Source organism: Rhincodon typus, chromosome 7 (genome assembly GCF_021869965.1).
Source record: "Rhincodon typus isolate 14 chromosome 7, sRhiTyp1.1, whole genome shotgun sequence".
NCBI classification, from domain to species: domain Eukaryota; kingdom Metazoa; phylum Chordata; class Chondrichthyes; order Orectolobiformes; family Rhincodontidae; genus Rhincodon; species Rhincodon typus.
Window position 1 is genome coordinate 54,112,874 of NC_063338.1, and position 16,266 is coordinate 54,129,139.

At 41.1% G+C, this 16,266-nt stretch overlaps 2 protein-coding genes across 12 annotated transcripts in view; both read right to left on the reverse strand.

Annotated features, from left to right (window-relative positions):
- Positions 1-5,696, reverse strand: part of wdsub1 (WD repeat, sterile alpha motif and U-box domain containing 1) — a 58,445-nt gene extending 52,749 nt beyond the window's left edge. For both annotated transcript variants that reach the window (XM_048599559.1, XM_048599558.1), the window contains exon 1: positions 5,586-5,696. The gene's annotated coding sequence lies outside the window, so the exon portion shown is untranslated. The remainder of the gene's footprint in view (positions 1-5,585) is intronic.
- Positions 5,697-9,849: 4,153 nt separating this feature from the next.
- baz2ba (bromodomain adjacent to zinc finger domain, 2Ba) overlaps positions 9,850-16,266 on the reverse strand; it is a 312,926-nt gene continuing 306,509 nt past the window's right edge. For all 10 annotated transcript variants that reach the window (XM_048598962.1, XM_048598970.1, XM_048598966.1 and 7 more), the window contains 3 exons: positions 13,488-13,759; positions 11,413-11,556; positions 9,850-11,306 (listed from right to left, as the gene is read on the reverse strand). In XM_048598962.1, the coding sequence (XP_048454919.1) occupies positions 11,153-11,306; positions 11,413-11,556; positions 13,488-13,759 (570 nt within the window). In that variant the 3' untranslated portion in view covers positions 9,850-11,152. The remainder of the gene's footprint in view (positions 11,307-11,412; positions 11,557-13,487; positions 13,760-16,266) is intronic.

Consider the following 16,266-nt stretch of genomic DNA (forward strand, 5'->3'; position numbering starts at 1 on the left):
GACCACGTGGAAAGGCACAGTTTGATTCGTGACAGTCAGCATGGATTTGTGAGGGGTAGATCATGCCTTACAAACCTTATTGAATTCTTTGAAGAGGTGACCAAACACCTGGATGAAGGTAGAGCAGTGGATGTGGTATACATGGATTTAAGTAAGGCGTTTGATAAGGTTCCCCATGGTGGGCTCATGCAGAAGGTAAGGAGGCATGGGATGGGGGAAATGCGGCAGATTGGATTCAGAATTGGCTGACCCTTAGAAGACAAAGGGTGGTAGTGGACGAAAAATATTCAACATGGTGCTCAGTTACGAGTGGTGTACCACAAGGATCTGTTCTGGGTCCTCTTCTATTTGTGATTTTTGTAAATGTTTTGGATGAAGGAGTGGAAGGGTGGATTAGTAAGTTCGCGGACTATACGAAGGTGGGTCGCATTGTGGACAGTGCAGAGGGCTGTTCTAGAGGGACATTGATAGGATGCAGAGCTGGGCTGAGAAGTGGCAGATGGAGTTTAACCCTGAAAAGTGTGAGGTGATTCATTTTGGAAGGACAAACTTGAAAGCAGAATACAGGGTTAACGGAAAGATTCTTGGCAGTGTGGAGGAGCAGAGGGATCTTGGGGTTCATGTCCACAGTTCCCTGAAAGCTGCCACCCAGGTGGATAGAGTTGATAAGAAGGCGTATGGTGTGTTAGCTTTTATTAATAGAGGGATTGAGTTCAAGAGCCATGAAGTTATGCTCCAGCTATACAAAAGCCTGCTTCGGCCACATCTGGAGTATTGTGTCCAGTTCTGGTCACCTCATTACAGGAAAGATGTGGAAGCATTGGAAAAGATGCAGAGGAGATTTATCAGGATGTTGCCTGGAATGGAGGGAAGGTCTTACGAGGAAAGGTTGAGAGAGCTAGGGCTTTTCTCTTTAGAACAACGAAGGATGAGAGGTGACTTGATAGAGGTGTACAAAATGATCAGAGGTATAGATAAGAGTAGACTGCCAGAGACTTTTTCCAAGGGTGGAGGTAGCTATTATGAGGGGGCATAGATTTAAAGTGAGTGGAGGTAGATATAGGGGAGACGTCAGAGGTAGGTTCTTTACTCAGAGAGTGGTCGGGGCGTGGAATGCATTGCCGGAGAGGGTAGTGGAGTTGGCCTCATTAGAGGCATTTAAGCGGCTATTAGATAGACATATGAATGATAGTATAAGGTAGGGGAGGAGGTTTGATAGACCTTAGGATTAGGGTAAAAGCTCAGCACAACATCATGGGCCGTAGGGCCTGTACTGTGTTGTACTGTTCTATGTTCTATATTAATAGTTCAGATTAAGTGTTTGGAATGTGAGAATGGCAGAACAATGGTATTATTTCCAGCTCTAATACGACGTTAAAACCAGAAGACGAAGGAACAGGAGTACGGCATTCAGCCCATCAAGCCCACCATTCAATAAGATCATGGCTAAACTGATGTCCTCAACTCCACCTTCCTGCCTTTCCCCCATAACTTTTGACTTACTTATTGATTAAAAGCAGTTTATCTCAATCTTGAATATACTTAAGGACAATCCACCATAATCCCTTGTATAAAATTCCACAGATTCACTATCCTCAGAAGAAACTTCTCATGTCTCTCTTGAATGGGCGATTCCATATTCTGAGGCCCTGTGGTCATAGACTCTCCCACAAGGGGAAACAAGCTTTCTACATCTACCTTGTCAAGTCCACGAAGAATCTGCATTTTCCAATAACGTTGCCTCTCATTAAAAGGGAAAAATAAATAAAGATAAACTATTTCCACTGGTTGGATCTTCTAGAACTAAGGGGCAAAGGCTAAAAATTAGGGCCAGACTGTCAGGAATATGTTAGGAAGTACTTATACATACAAAGGGTGGTATAGGTTTGGAACTCTTTTCCACAAATGGCAGTTGATGCTAGATCAGTTGTTAATTTTAAATCTGATTAAATACATTTTGTTGTAGGCCAAACACAGTTTACTTTGGCAACATAGTTGGCATGGACCAGTTGGACCGCACCGTCTGTTTCATGCTGTATGACTATGATTCTAAGCAAAGTATTAAGAAAAATTGGCCAAAGACAGGCATATGGAGTTAGGCCACAGATTAGCTATTGCCTCATTGAATGGCAGCACAGACTCGAAGCACTGAATGGCCACTCCTGTTTGAATGTTCTAAACTTTAATGAATAGAGGCCCAATAAATCATTATTCCCTGACAGGCAGACAAACCTGGCCACTGCAGTGAAAGCATCTAATCCTAATCACCAGACCACCAAGAAAGTCATGAAATGTTAAATGTTACTCTATCAGGACCGTTGATTTATAATAGCAATCAGTGTTTAAGGTAGCAACACAAAGCCAATCAACCCCAATCTAACCTGCTCTGTCTTTCAACAGGATTATGACACAGTCAACATTCACGTTCACTTTCCTGTCCTTTCCCCATAACCTTCGATACCCCATCTGATTAAGAATGTATCTGAGCCTTAAAATATACAAAAGGACTCTGCCCCCACAGCTAACTGTGGCAAGGAGTTCCACAAACTCTCCACCCTCAGAAAAAAAATTCCTCCTCAGCTCAGTTTTAATACCTTAATTCTGAGAATATACACTCCAGTCCTAGGCTCTCCCATATGGAAAGGATATTTTCCCTTCTCAATTCCCGTAAGAATCCTATGTTTCAAAGCGATCACCTCTCATTATTGTAAATTCCAATGAGGTAGACTGGTTAGCAAGGTTAGATCACATGGAATACAGGGAGAACTAGCCATTTGGATACAGAACTTGAAGGTAGGAGACAGAGGGCAGTGGTGGAGAATTGCTTTTCAGACTGGAGGCCTCTGACAAGGATCAGTGCTTGGTCCACTGCTTTTCATCATTTATATAAATGATTTGGATGTGAACATAGGACAGATGGTTAGTAAATCTGCAGATGACACCAAAACTGGAAGTGTAGTGGACAGCCAAGAAAGTTACCTCAAAATCCAAAAGGACCATGATCAGATGGGCCAGCAGGCCAAGGAGTGGCAGATGGAGTTTAATTTAGAGAAATGTGAGGCACTGTATTTTGGAAAGGCAAATCAGGGTAGGACTTATACACTAAATGGTAAGGTCCTGGGGAGTGCTGCTGCACAAACAGACCTTGGGGTGCAGGTTTATAGTTCCATGAAAGCGGAGTCACAGGTAGACAAGATAGTGGAGAAGGCATTTGGTATGCTTGCCTTGGTCAGTGCATTGAGTATAAGAGTTGGGAAGTCATGTTGTACAGGACATTGGTTAGGCCATTTCTGGAATAGTGCATTCAATTCTGGTCTCCCTACTACAGGAAGGATGTTGTGAAACTTGAGAGGGTTCAGAAAAGATTTACAAAAATGTTGCCAGCATTGGAGGGTTTGAGCTATCGGGAAATACTGAAAAGGCTGGGGCTATTTTCCCTGGAGCATCAGAGACTGAGGTATAGAAGTTTATAAAATCATAAGGGGCTTCAACAGGCCAAGGTCTTTTTCCTCAGGGTAGGGGAGTCCAAAACTAGAGGGCATAGGTTTAAGGCAAGTGGGGAAAGATATAAAAGGGACCTAAGGGACAACTTTTTCTGCAGGGGGTGTGCGTATGTGGAATGAGTTGCTAAGGAAGTGGTGGAGGCTAGTATAATTACAACATTTAAAAGGCATCTGAATGGGTATATGTATAAGAAGGGTTTAAGGCGGCCAAATACAGGCAAATGGGACTAGATTAGTTTAGGATATTGGTCGGCATGGACAAGTTGGACAGAAGGGTCTGTTTCCATGCTGTGCAGCTCTATGACTCGGAGTCCCAACCTGTTCAACCTTTGCTCATAAGACAATCCGTTCATACCATGGAAAATCCTACTGAACCTTTCCTAAACTATCTCAAATGAAATAATATTTTTTCTTAAATAAGGGGGCCAAAACTTTACACAGTACTTGAGATGTGGTCTCACCAGCACCTTGTACAGTTGTAGCAAGACTTCTGTCTGTTATACTCTAACTCCCTTGAAATAACAGCCAACATTCCATTAGCTTTTCTGATTGCCTGCTGCATTTGTGTGCTCGCTTTCTGTGCAGTATGTAGGGCCCCCTGAAGGGCTTTTTTCTGCTATAGACCCTTTCCCTCTGCTGTAGACCTCTATGACACAACATTAAGTCATACGACCAGTAAAATATCATATGAACCAAAGACATTTTCATACTGCCACATCATATGCTTCTTCTCCACACCCTTCTTGAATCTCAGTAAAGTACAAGTATAAGCTTAAGTAATGCGTCTAATAGGTCTAATGAGAAGGAAAACAACCAGCAGTTTTCGCAAGTCTGATGGAACTGCAGTACTCACAACTTATAAATGTATTACTGGTAACAGCCAGAGTAGGGATATTTTGAGTATGAGCAAAGAACATTTCACAAGTACAGGGAGAAGACAGGACAATGGCATTAAGAAATATATGATCGAATGAAATTGATAAAAATCCTGATCAGTCGTGGAATGAAAGGTTACAGGAAAAGGGCAAGAAATAGAATGTCAGATCAGCCACAAAACGAATGAATAATGGAGTAGGCTCGAGGGGCTGAATGGCCTTCTCTCATTCCTATTTCTTATCGAATTGCAGAGCAGACTTGATGGACTGAATGTCCTAATTCTGCTCCGAGTTCTTAGTCTTATAACAGCGACACTATTTATTTTGTCATAGCTATATGCTAAATAAACTCAATAATAGCCATCATATTGATGCAAAGGGCATGAACATTCAACACCATTGAAAATTGTATATCTGAATCCCAAAGTTACTAAATTACAAGTTTTAAGTGTATATTTTCAAGGTTTGCAAATTGAGATGTCTGGCCACCCTGAAAGACAGGGTGGGCGGCAAGGTAATAATCTTCACTCTCTAATTTGTCCCCTTTCAATTGACTTGTCATTAGAGAGGCATGGTAGAAATGGTAGAAAATAACAATCCTCCCACCTATAACTCATAGGAAGCGTGCGTCGAGGAACAAAACTTCATTCCACTGTGATTTAATTAAGATTAAGAATATTTTGTGTCGTTTTACCACTGTACCCTATATTGCTCAGTGTCATGTTTTCGGAGTTTCCATAAATATAAGTTGGCTCTCGAGATAGCCCGAGGTTGAGTCACCGATAAATTCCCTCTGGAAATGCTTCTATCAGAAGGAAACCAGGATCTAGAATGTTCGCGCTGGAGAAAAAAAAGTTAATGTATTGCAAAAGCAAAACGGAACTTTTCCCCCATCGATATTATCTGGACGACAGGAAAGGCTCTTGGCCCATTAACTGTGACGCAAATAAATGATGAATACAATATGCGCTCGATGCTGAACAACAGCAACAAACCGATCCCAGCTCGAAGGCCTCACTCAGTGACAGCGCCGCACCTGCTGTCACCAGAGCCGAGAAGGTTGAAATAGGACGGCCTAGAAATATACAGGATCACTGCTTTTAAGTCAACTTCATAAACCGACCAGCTGTTTATTCGGCCCCTCATTAAATCAAATGATTTCTATTAAAACTAACAAAACCACAGAAACTAAACTAAAACGACTTACGTCACGTCGGTATTTAACACGACAACGGTACAAAGTTCCCTCCACAGAGACAAACTGACCCCGCCGACTGTGCCGCCCCGTCCCTCCAAACCGTCACCTGGCCGGCCCCGCCCTCCACGTCGTCAGCCGGCCGGGCCGGCCCCGCCCCTCCCCTCCCCTCCACATCGTCATCCCGACCGCTCCGCCCTGCCTCTATGTCATCCAGCCTGCCCCGCCCCTCCACGCCGTCGGCAAGCCAGCCCCGCCCTCTTACCTCAATATTTCGGGTTCAATGACCTCTTTTAATTGAGTTCTGTCTGCAAGTACTGCCATAGTGTATCCGCTATTCCCGTTGTGGCCTCCTCTACATCGGGGAAACCAAGCAGAGGCTTGGGGACCGCTTTGCAGAAGACCTACGCTCAGTTCGCACTAAACAACTGCACCTCCCAGTCGCGAACCATTTCAACTCCCCTCCCATTCCTCAGACCACATGGCCATCCTGGGCCTCCTGCAGTGCCACAACGATGCCACCCGAAGGTTGCAGGAACAGCAACTCATATTTAGCTTGGGAACCCTGCAGCCCAATAGTATCAATGTGGACTTCACAATCTTCCGCATCCCAAAACCAGCCCAGCTTGTCCCCACCTCCCTAACCTGTCCTTCCCCTCCTCCCACCTCAAGCCCCACCCCCATCTCCTACCTACTAACCTCATCCCGCCTCCTTGACCTATCCGTTCTCCCTGGACTGACCTATCTCGTCCCTAACTCCCCACCTACACTGGCTCCATCCCTGCCTCTTTGACCTATCTGTCTCCTCTCCACCTATCTTCTCCTCTATCCATCTTCTATCCACCTCCCTCTCTCTCCCGATTTATTTCAGAATGCCCTTCCCCTCCCCCATTTCTGAAGAAGGGTCTAGGCCGGAAACGTCAGCCTTCCTGCTCCTCTGATGCTGCTTGGCCTGCTGTGTTCATCCAGCTCCTCACCTTGTTATCTCTGCCAGACTTGCCTGCGTTTATCCAGCAATTTCCGTTTTGTTTGATTTTCAGCATCCGTAATTCTTTGTTTTATTTAAGGCAGGTTTAGCTTGTTAAAAGTAAGGAAGCAAAATGCTGTTATTAGATGAAGCACATTAAGAAAACAGCAACCTCCCCTTTCAATGTGAGGGAAAGATCCTCACCTTTCCAAGATGCAAAAACCCCAAAATCAAAAGCAGTAGAGTCATAAGCCCTTTGGCCCAAAGTGTCCATGGCAACCAGGTTTTCTAAACAGCACTAGTTTCATTTGTTTGCATTTAGCCCATATCTCTCTCACTTTCCTGTCCATGTACCTGTCCAAATATCTTTTAAATGTTGCAGTTGTATCCACCTCTAACACTTCCTTCAGCAGTTGATTTGATATCTGCACCTCAGCTCCCTTTTAAATCTTTCCCCATTCGCCCTCTAGTTTTGGACTCCCGTACCGTAGGGAAGACCTTTGCTATTCATCTTCTCTACACCCTCATTACTTTTTAAACATCTATGAAGGTCACCCCTCACCATCCTCAGCTCCAAGGCAAAACAAAAAGTGCCAGCCTATCCCTATAACCCAAAGCTTCAAGTCTCAGTAAGGACGTAAGTAATAGGAGCTGGAGTAGGCCATCTGGCATGTTGAGCCTGCTATGCCATTCTATAAGATCATGGCCGATTTTTTCGTGGACTCCGGTCCACTTATCCACCCATTCACCAAAACCCTTAATTCCTTTACTTTTTAAGTCTGTCTTTGCCTTAAAAACATTTAACAAGGTAGCCTTAACTCCTCCAATGGACAGGCAATTCTACAGATACACAATCCTTCGGGTGAAGGTGTTCGTCCTTAACTCAGTCCTAAATCTGCTCCCCTTATTTTGAGGAAATGTTCCCCCAGTTCTAGTTTCACCTGCCAGTGGAAACAACCTCCCTGCATCTATCTTATCAACTTCCTTCATAATTTTATATGTTTCTATAAGATTTACTCCTTGTTCTTCTAAATTCCAATGAGTATCGTCCCATAGTTATGTTCTTGTAAATCATTTTTGCACTCTTTCCAGTTTAATAACATCCTTCCTATAGCAGGGCAGCCAGAACTGTAATCAGTATTCCAAATATGGCCTTACCAATGTCTAGTGCAAATGTAACATGATGTCCCAATTCCTTAACTCAATGCTCTGCCAAATACCTTCTTCACCACCGTGTCTACCTATCATGCCAATGCCAAGGAACTGTGTATTCCACTTGGTGGGATTTCTGGTCAATAAGCGGCAGAAATCCCACTCTGAGATCATTTAGCTTGCCTCCAGCACTTTATGGCTGTGGTGTAGGCTTCTAACTGGCCAGCCACCAGAAATTTTCTTCCTTGAGGTGCAGCCCCATCTGCAGTCCCCACCCCATCATTTTCTGCACATAATTTCTTGTTTTCTGTTCCCCTTGAATACTGGAAGCGTGGTATGTTGATAATATGGACATCGTACTTTGCAGACAGAAAGAACATGTATACACATGTTTCCTGTTTCAACACAACAAAATAGATGACATCCATTCTCCAGTTCATTTGTCAGGGCAATGCCTTGACCAGAGTCACTGTTTTGTGTAAGATTTAAACAAAACTTAGCATTCAACTGCCAGTCATCATTAACCAATGCTTTCCCCATGTTACACCCTCTCACAATCAGAGTCCACTTCCTAACCAATCAGCACTCTCCTCTCATATACTATGTTAAATTTCTTATTTGTCACGAGTTGTCCTGATTAGTGTGAAATCAAAAGCTTAAAAAAGTTCTCTCAGCAATTTTAAAGGATTTTAGATATGTTTTATGGAACATTCAGATGAACTCTGTCATTTGGGATGATAGTTATTCATTGCGAAGTGACCTCACGTGCTGTTAACAGATGCATGAATTGTTAATTGGTGCCACCTTCTCTTGGAGATTTATGGAGTGGTAAGCTAAAACGAAAAATCTTTTACAAAATAAATGATCTTAAAAAGTGATTGTCAGTAACAGCAGTGTGTACCATCTACAAGATGCACTTGCAGAAATCTGCTGCAGATCCTCGGATACTGTCTTCCAAGCCCTCGACCACTTCATCTATAGAAGGACAAGGGCAGCAGATATATGGGAACACCACAATTGGCAAGTTCCCCTCCAAGACACTCATCTTCCTGATCCAGAAATATATTGGAGTTCCTTCACTGTTGCTCGGTCAAAATCTTTGAATTTATACCTTAACAGTATTGCGGGCTTTCCTATAGCAAGTGGCCTGCAGCAGTTTAAGAAGGCAGCTCACCACCACTTTTTCAAGGACAACTAGGGATGGACGGTAAATGTTGGCCCAAACAGGAATGTTCACATTCCAAGGGTGAATTTAAAAAAAAAATGTTTAGCCGATCCAAGATTATTGCATAAACAGAATTAGATCAATGAGTCAATTAGAGTTCACCACATTTCTGATCATATACTTGGGGTCATGGCTAGCAAGGGTTAGAAAGTGATGGTTCTTAGTGGTTTGGTGCATTGGAGTACTTAACATTGAAGAACTTCAGTCTACAGAATAAATGACCTATGCCCAGTCAACTAGTGTTGTGAACAGCCATCCCCACAAAAAAAAGTTACTTTATTAATATTATTTCTTTTGTACTTAATAGTGATCAATTCCATAAAACTTGTGAAAACACATTTGTACGTGGAGTGGTGTATTTAGTGAGACTGGGGTACTTTAGATTGATTCTCTCAAACTTGGTCTTTAATTGTAGTTGACTTAAATCTCACAAATAAAGTTAAACTAAAATTGAAGGTGTTGCATTTTGCTACTTTGTCCATCCCTGGTCTTAGAATATCATAGGGGGTTGTTTACTGATATTTTTAAATGTTGCAGTAAGATGCACAAATAGCTATGCATACAATCTATCATTCCTAAGTTTAAACTAATTTCGCTTATGGGTTTTTCCTAACAAAGTACTGATCACAATTTGAATGCTCTCAGTAATTACTCCAAACTTTACTGATTCTTTTCTAACGTCAAAAAAATTAACTCAGCCACATTCAATGTAGCTAGTTTAAAAACTGGTATAAATGGTACAATTTTACTTCAGTGAATTAGCTGTCAGTTAATCCATGAAACAGTTCATCAGCAGCTGAAACAGACAAAATATTTTCATATTAAATATTATACACACTTGTATGGATCCTCAAATTTATAAAATTTTTCATAAACAGAGTACTAAAAGACACTGTATCAATTATAGAAATCAAAACAAATAGAAAACGGAATTGGAAAACACCCTTTTATTATGTCCGTGCCACACATACTAGTGAAAAATAATGCTCCTAAGAAAGAAACTACCCTTTTTCACAACATATTTAAATAAAATAACTTCAAGTACTTTGACTCAGGTACAAAAAATTTCTGATCTGAGCTGCCTCCAACAGGCCACTGCAAAGCACAGTGGTTACAAAGAGCCATTGTGTACCAGGTTTCGTGGCAAGGCAGATGGAGGGAAATGCATTATGAAAAATACTGTGTATAGGAAATTGTAATTTATTGTATGGATACAAATGATTACATTGGAATTTGAGACCACAGTGGCTCAAAATTATATAACAAAAATAGAAAATGGAAAACCTAATATCCCCTACACCCTGTTTTAAAGGCAGGCACTACCCAACATTAGGAGACTCCACAGTGTTTGTAGAGGATATGTACAAGCCATATATGTATAATCATTTTAACACTAAAATAAAATGCTACGGTTATTCTAAGGCATAACAATATTCAATGCCCGCAAACAATATGTACACATCATACATATTTGAACAAGACTTAATTAATATTAACATTAATGAACAATTATATACAGATGTTTCTTTGTTGATCCACTGTTCTCGAATTTACTTTGAGACTAAGTAGGTGGTGCATTGATAAGCAGATCTGTAAATTTACGTCTACAGTAACAACAGGTTCTCCAGTGTCCTTCCCGGACAGAACAGTGTAAACAATTATCAATTGGCTTTGTTTAATTATTCAAAAACATTCGTTGTTTTATTTCCTTGAAGATTTAAAGCAATTTTGCTGCCTCTTCCTTTTCATAGAAAATGAAGACTTGACATTTTACTCATAAATTAACAAAAATTAAATACATTCACTAAAATATAAGCTACGAAAAAAATTCAAGATTTTTTCCATTTACTTCCACGTTTTTTTTACATAAAGGGGAGAGGAATTCCAGACCCCTTTTACAGCTCTGGTGGTTGTATATTATTTCAGTGCGTTTTGGAAATATTGTTTGCTATTGCACTAGAACCACCCCATGCCACTGAACTCTTTGGGTGTGCTTCCCTGTTCTACCGAAGCTGTCCGTAAAACATTTCCATAGTTCAAGAGCTATGATCTCCAAAGGAGCAAACCTTCTTTTCCAGAATAATCCTTGGCTGATACTTCCCTATTGTAAGCAGTGATGTGAAGTATCTGTTTGCTTTTGTGCAAATTATCCTGCACTTCCCCATAAATATGAAGATACCAGTATTTCAGGCTGCTGGTCCCATGTTGTATATTTTAATTCATATTGTGATTGGATTAGCTTCCCTTAAAAAGCTCAGCCCATCGCTTCTCGAAAAATCGCCTCATGTTGTGTCCAGCTCTGCCTATATCTGAATCATCTTCATTAAATGTTTCACAGTTGTCAAATACTAGTCTTGCATCCACAGCAAATACTTCAGTATTAGGATATCTAGAAAAGAATGTGGTTTAGCAATCAGTTATTAACAAATGAAAGATAATTCTACCTTATTTTGATTACTTTAAATATGATGGATGAAAAATATTCAGATGCTTACAATCCATTGCTGAGTTTTTCTCTAATTGTAGAAAAGTCCATGGGTTTCCTTATAACCTTTCTATATCCCGGTACCAGTTTGGAGTTCACAGGGAGTAAGAAGGGCCAAGCATCCTCATGGGTTTCCAGCTCCGATAACATAATGCTGTTTTTTTTTTAAAAAAGAAGTTACTCAATTTCAATGAGGTATTGACACAAGCATGTCTCAAATTGTGTCAAACTGAGAGAAACAGAACATCTCAGGTGATAAATGTAGTACATGTTGAGAATTCATAAAGAATAGTTTTCTACAACAATATGATTACAATCAGCAAGGGGAAAATGAAGATTACAATGTTTTTAATGATGAGAAATAAAATCAAAATTAGTTAACAAATCTTACTGTAAGGCAGCATCTTCAAAGAAGAACATAAAATATTTGAATTTGATATTAAGTTTGCAAGCCAAGATGGAAAATTATAAACCAAGGTTTTTAATTTAAGTCAGGTAAATTTAGAAAGGATTGGAAGTAGAGTGACAGCAGCAAACTGCATTTAATTGCCCATGGACAAATTTACAAACAGTGGGGAAATGTTCAGTACGATGCCAAACCCTGTTCCCACAAGTCAAACATTCCATTTGTGCAGTTAAGTAAACCATGGTCAACAAATAAGTTAAGGTTCAGAATCACATCAAGAGAAAGGCCTCACACAATGAAAGAAAAAGTGGAAAGACTGGAAAAAGCTTTTAATTTCAAAGAACAAAAGTACAAGTTGTTGTTTGAGAAGTAAATTCCACAACAAAAGAAAAAAAACTTAAAATTTAAGCAGGTCATTTTGGATTGAAATCAAGAAATAATTTATCACTCAAAAAGATGTGGAACACTGTAGAGTGCTCCCCCAAAAGACTGTGCCATCAACTCGCTCAGAACCAAGCTGTGGAATATCCTGTTTAAACATCTTTGACACACAGTTCAACATCATTTCTGCTACCTCTAACACTATTCTTTTAAACAGAACTTCACTCTTCCCGCCCTTTCATTATTCATTTTGTTGCAATGCTCCAGTGCTCCGTCAAGCCCAACACCTACTCTCTCTACCCAGCATATTTCACTCCATGCTGAGGAGCTGACAAGTCAGCCACTCCCATGCTTCAATACCACTGGACAGGATTCAGATACTCATACAATGTAAAGATGAGTCTTTCCTTGTCTAAACCAGCAGAACTATATTTGTTGTTTATTGCTGAGGTCCAGTACAGATTGGGAAGAACAAATGCTAACTGGGTAATTCTTATTTGAACAGCTTCATTCCTTTTACAGACATAACTGAACTTCAGGTTGCTGACCAATTCCCTCTCTAATCACAGCCTTCCATATCAATGAGTAAATTTCAAAATAAAGTTGAAGAATAACACCCCTTGGTTTCATTGGTCTTCTGACCCTAACAATGACTTTAACAAATTCAGATATTAACCATCTTTCCCCACAGACAGCAGAGGACTGGTAATACGGGATGAGAACCTGAATAAGACTCCCAAAAAACCTGTTCATCATCTACAACGCACAAGACAGGACTGTGACAGAATACTCCCTACTTGCCTAGATGAATGCATCTCCAACAAAACTCAAGCAGCTTGACACCATCCAAGTCAAAGCAACTCTCTTGATTGCCGCCACATCCACAAACATTCCTTCCACCAAGATGCACTGCAGACATTCACTAAGCCTTCTTAGACAGCACCTTCCAAACCCTTGACCACTACGATCAGGAAGGATAGGGCAGCAAATACATGGGAACACCACCACCTGCAGGAGGTTCCCTTCCAAGCTAAGCACCAACCTGACTTGGAAATATATCACCATTCCCTCAGTGTCACTGGATCAAAATCCTGGATCTCCCTTCCTAACAACACCATGGGTGTACCAACACCAAACGAACTGCAGTGATTCCAGAAGGTAGTTCACCACCTTCTCAAGGGTAACTTGCAACACCCACACCCCATTAATGATTTTTTTCCAAGAATTATGGTTTAAATTGGATCCAAGTTAATTATTTATATTAAACGTGTCTATGTATTTGAATATCCAGTTCATACCTGCACAAAGCCAAATCCTTGCTATTATCTTTTACAGTTTTCCACTTCTTGGAAGGTGATGGACCATCCAGCCTCGGTGAATTCAAAGATGAGCTGTCATCCACCTTCCGTTTTTTGGATTCTTTACCTCCCTTCTTTGGAGTACTGCTGGTACTAGCTGTTTCCTCTTCATCACTAATACTGGCTCCGGATAGCCTCCTGCCCTTCTTCTGTTCAAAATTTTTTCTTGGACGACTTAGGAATTTTTTACTCCGTGGGGACTGACCACTTGCCTACCAAAAGGAAATAATGAACATGAAGATATTAGAGTATCAAACATTACAGATTTTCATCTTCTTAAATTTTGCAATGTCTTTTCCAGCTGCACAATTTCACTATTGCTACATTTGTCACTTTTGAGAGATCAAACTACATCATTGGTAAGAAAACCTTCTATCAGTGTACATTGGAAATTCTGTCAATTACAGAACTCTCAAAATTACTTGCATTGCATTCAGAAATGCAGAACTGAGGAATTCACCTGTTCTCAATATTACCATACTTAATATGCATGTTCAGGATCTCCATGCTTCGTCAGTACCAAACAATTGTAGATTCAATTATCAAGAAAAGGTTAGTGGAGAATTTGGGGTGATAAATTAAAAACAGTAATGAACATGGACTTTAGAAGGACTTTTGATAAGATAAAATAACAAGGGATTGTTTAACATGGTAAAGTTGTAAAGGTTAGGCTTATACACATTGATATTTAGAATGATGAGCAGTCATCTTACTAAAGGAACAAAGATTTTTGACAAGAGTCTTGATAGAGCAAATGCTTAGACAATACTTCCTCTATTGAGGCAAACTAGATTCAGCAGGCACAGCATCAGATTAAATGGTTGCCTATTAAGACAGAGATGAGGAAGATTTTCTTCTCTGCGGGTTGTGTATCTCTAAAATTTTCAGTGTCAGAGAGGTACAAAGACTGAATCACTGAATACATTCAAGGCTGACATAGACAGATTATTAAACATTCTGGGGACAAGCAGGAAAGCAGGAAAGCAGAGTCAAGACCAAGATTAAAACAGCTACAAGCTTACTGAATGACAGACTGGGTTTGTGGGCCCAAAGACTGACTCTTACTATCTTCTAGACCTCTGCTCTTTCCCATGAGTGGTTAATACTGTGGAAACAGGGCAAAACTATGCGGGAATAAAAGACTGTGTAAGGAAGTGGATAGACACCGGTCATTGCAATTTAATGTAGAGTCATGAATTTAGCAATACTTCAAATAAAAACACAATAATATGGAATCGTGGCTTAGTGGTAACGTCACTAAGATGGTAGTCCAGAGACCATGGCTAATTCTCTGTGCAAGTGGAAGGTGATGGCCGAACAGTATTATCACTAGATTATTAATCCAGAGACACACGTAATGCTCTGGGGACCGAGGTTCAAATCCCGCCACGGCAGATGGTGGAATTTGAATCAATAAAAGAAAAAAAAAATCTGAAATTAAAAATCTGCCAATGACCATGAAAACATTTCCGATTGTCATAAAAACCCATCTAGTTCACTATGCCCTTCAGGGAAGGAAATCTGCCATCCTCACCTGGTCTGGTCTACATGTGACTCCAGACCCATGGCAATATGGTTCACTCTTAACTACCCTCTAAAATTGCTGATCCAGCCATTCAGTTGAACAAAGTCTCAAAGAAATGAAACCAGACGGATCACCTTGTATTGACCTAAGCACCAGAAAAGACAATGGTAGAAATAGCCATATAGACCCTGCAAAGTCCTTCTCAGCTGTCTCAGAGATTAGTCAAGCAACAGCCTGACACAGTCAGACTCTCAGAATCATACCTTACAAACAATGTCCCAGACACCACCATCACCACCCCTGGATATGTCCTGTCTCACCGGCAGGATAGACCCAGCAGAGGGGGCGGCACAGTGGTATACAGTCAGGAGGGTGTTGCTCTCGGAGTCCTCAACATTGACTCCGGACTCCATGAAGTCTGATGGCTTCAAGTTAATCATGGGCAAGGAAATCTCCTACTGATTACCACATACCATCCTCCCTCAGCTGATGAATCAGTATTCCTCAATGTTGAGCAACACTTGGAGGAAGCAATGAAGATGCAACAGCACAAAAAATACCCTGGTTGGGGGATTTCAATGTCCATCACCAAAGTGGCTCTGCAGCAGTCCTACTGATCGAGCTGGTCAGGTCCTAAAGGACATAGCTGCTAGACAGGGACTGCGGCAGGTGGTGAAAGAACCAACAATAGGGAAAAACATACTTGACCTTGCTACAGATGTATCTGTCCATGACAGCATCGGTAAGAGTGACAATCACACAGTCCTTTTGGAGATGAAATCTGGCCTTCACGTTGAGAATAACCTCCGTCACCATGCTGAATGGGACAGACTTCGAATGGACCTATCAACTCAAGATTGGGCATCCATGAGGCGCTGAGTGCTATTATCTGCAGCAGAATTGTACTCCAGCACAATCTGCAACCTCATGGCCTGGCATATTCCCCACTCAACCATTACCATCAAGCCAGGGGATCAACCATGATTCAATGAAGATTTCAGGAGGGCATGCCAGCAACAGTACCAGACAAATCTGAAGTTGACATGTCAGCCTGGTGAAGCCACCAAATAGGACTACCTGCATGCCAAACAGCCTAAGCAGCAAGTTACAGACAGGGATAGTAGGAACTGCAGATACTGGAGAATCTGAGATAACAAGGTGTAGAGCTGGATGAACACAGCAGGCCAAGCAGCA